Source organism: Cornus florida, unplaced genomic scaffold, assembly GCF_030987335.1.
Source record: "Cornus florida cultivar Cherokee Brave unplaced genomic scaffold, ASM3098733v1 CherokeeBrave_3.0.0_Hap2_Chr03, whole genome shotgun sequence".
NCBI lineage: Eukaryota > Viridiplantae > Streptophyta > Magnoliopsida > Cornales > Cornaceae > Cornus > Cornus florida.
Genome location: NW_026775573.1, coordinates 18,450,663 through 18,453,164, shown reverse-complemented (window position 1 = coordinate 18,453,164; position 2,502 = coordinate 18,450,663). Strand labels below are relative to the sequence as shown.

The following is a 2,502-nucleotide window of genomic DNA, read 5'->3' as shown; positions in this document are numbered from 1 at the left end:
CTTCCAAGTCTTAAGAAATTCTTCAAGTAAAGGCAACAATAGGGTCTCTTTATTTTCAAGCTTTATAGAAGAAGGCTTTGTCACTAGTTTATTTTTTGGTCTGTTTCCTTGTATAATTTAAACATCAGTACTTAGTATAGCATGTGGATTTTAACTAGCATACAACGCATTCTTGGAAATAATTGATTTCTAGTATGGTACTTTCTATAAGTTTTAAATTGTAGACAGGGATGCAGAATTTACACAAATTTGTTTTTTCTCCTTGTCTCTGAGCAACAAAAAAAAGGTACAGTATAAAGAAGAGGGTAAGCAAACTGGTGATGAGATATGTGTTTGGTACTGTGAATTGTTTTGAAGCACTCTAGAATCCAATTCTGTTTTCTTTATAATGATAAGTAGCTATTAAAGTTTTAAGATACAAAGAGATTTATATATAGTTTTTAAATTTAATCAATAACCTAATGCTCTCTCTTTTTCCCTAATCCTAATTATCATATAATTTATTCAATTTCAACCACCAAGCCTATCATCTACTATTCTTTTAGTACTTTATGCAATTAAACAAATCTTATTGTTATCACATTTGGATGATTGCTTAGTGTCGTTAACAATCAAATGATTAAAAAATTACAACAGAAATTCATGTTCATAAACTTGAAAGAGGCCTCTATATACTTTCCACATCTTGGCCAAGTAAATGCCAAACCTAACAAAGAAAGTAAATCAAACATCAGATCAGATAATAGCTCACACACACTATTACAAAAGAGAATCATTTTGTTGCAACCGTTTGTTTATTGAAATCAAAAGCATAAAATATCAGGCACAATAAAGCAACATTTTCTAACAAAATATACCATAACATCCCACTTATGCCCTTGAGGAATTGTGTTGCGCATCTGCAGAACCATCCTCGCCAATAGCCAGAACAGAGAACCATCTTCACCAATAGCCAGAACAGACAGCCAATGCTGTGCTTCCCCTTGTTATTAGCAGGTATGCCAATATCAACATACCCCATTGGGGAATCAGTATCACAAAAGGCAATGGTGGGAATGTTCCTAAGAGCAGCTTCTTTAATAGGCTACAACCATTCATTACAACAAATCAAATCAGGATCAAAAAGGGTAAATATTATTTATTTAAGAACAATAGCATACAAGAATTTTACACTATGAGGACAGTAAGCATAGAATAATTCCAGTTTCATCAGTTCTAAAATTTTGGGGATAATTACTAGTTCATTGGCCTATGAAGAAGTGCTGCAGTCTAGACTGCACTTAATGCATTTTCCATGTTCAAAGAATCAATTCAATAATCAATCACACGATGATGCATGTAAAAAAATTGAAAGAATCACTAACCTGGTGATCAGTTTGTGGATTTGTAAGGATGAGGAGACGAGGCTCACTGAATGAAGTCTGAAGCTGATTAGTAAATGTTCCAGGAGTATGGTGACTAGCAATTGCATGAGCACCAGTATATTGGGCAAACTTTAAGACAACTCTCTGACCATAGGGCCTAGCAGACTGAACAATTATGTTATGAGGGTTCTCAATCGTAACAATAACTCTGGCCGCCATATGAAGCTTCTCCCATGTTTTTCCAAGGTTGATTATATATACTCCTAAACATTGAAATATAAATGATTAAGCAGGAGGAAAAACAAAAAAAAAAAAAAAAAAAAAAAAAAAGAAAGAAACAACAATGGAACAAGACAACTAGCGTATATGATAACTATAGATATTGAAACCTAATAGAAGCCAAAGTCAGTATTGGAATTTAGATAAGCAAATCCGGAAGAAAAACCCTAAAAATGAAGAAATTGGGTAAAGTGAATCTTAGAGAGTTTGTTCTATTTTGAAGAAAAGCCCTAAAAATGAAGAAATCGAGGGTTTCTTCTATTTTGAAGAAAAGCCCTAAAAATCTTGGAGAGAGAAAGATGAGAAAAGGATTGATGATTACCTGAAGAGTTCAACTCAATTCTCAATTGGACTAGAGTGGTGAGAGAAATCATACTAAGAGATCAGAGAAGTCATAGAGATAGAGAGAGTGGAGGTTTTGTGAAATCTTGCTGGATTTCCCATAGGCTGGTGACGATACAGAATCCGATCAGCCAACAAAATTTGCCATAGCTTATTGAAGAGATCTGCAGAAGGAGCTTTAAGAGAGAGAGAGCCAAAGGATGATAGCATAAGAGGAGATTGATACAGCGTGAGGATGTACGGTAGAAAGAATAAGAGATAGAAAGAACGTTAGATGTCATAAACGAAAGAAATCAACGTCACTCACTTAAGTGACTCGAGCTATTCTCCGTGTTTTCTCCCAAATGAAAACAGTTTTCAGAAAACCCTCAAAACATCTTCAAGTGTCTTAATCCCCCCAACAATATATAAATTAAAGTCAATATGCCAAAGAAAAAGAACTGAATTTTTTTTTTTTTTTTTTTGTAATTTTTAATTATTATTATTTTTTTAACAACTAGAGTAGACTCTATGCCAC

At 33.6% G+C, this 2,502-nt stretch overlaps 1 protein-coding gene across 1 annotated transcript; it reads right to left on the bottom strand.

The window, feature by feature from the left end:
* Positions 1 to 627: 627 nt before the first annotated feature.
* On the bottom strand, positions 628 to 1,583 carry LOC132301217 (small ribosomal subunit protein uS2-like). Its single transcript, XM_059798492.1, has 3 exons — positions 1,365 to 1,583; positions 858 to 1,084; positions 628 to 706 (listed from the first exon to the last, which is right to left on the bottom strand). The coding sequence occupies exons 1-3, from the start codon at positions 1,581 to 1,583 to the stop codon at positions 628 to 630; spliced, it is 525 nt and encodes a 174-aa protein (XP_059654475.1).
* Between the last annotated feature and the right edge of the window lie 919 nt (positions 1,584 to 2,502).

Bases quoted from the DNA above. Each gene is read 5' to 3' on its own strand.
- LOC132301217 (XM_059798492.1), bottom strand. From the start codon at position 1,583: ATGGCGGCCAGAGTTATTGTTACGATTGAGAACCCTCATAACATAATT. The intron at 1,085-1,364 runs GTTAGTGATTCT...GAATGGTTGTAG, and splicing joins ATCCACAAACTGATCACCAG to CCTATTAAAGAAGCTGCTCT. The intron at 707-857 runs GTATATTTTGTT...TTTCTTTGTTAG, and splicing joins GGCATAAGTGGGATGTTATG to GTTTGGCATTTACTTGGCCA.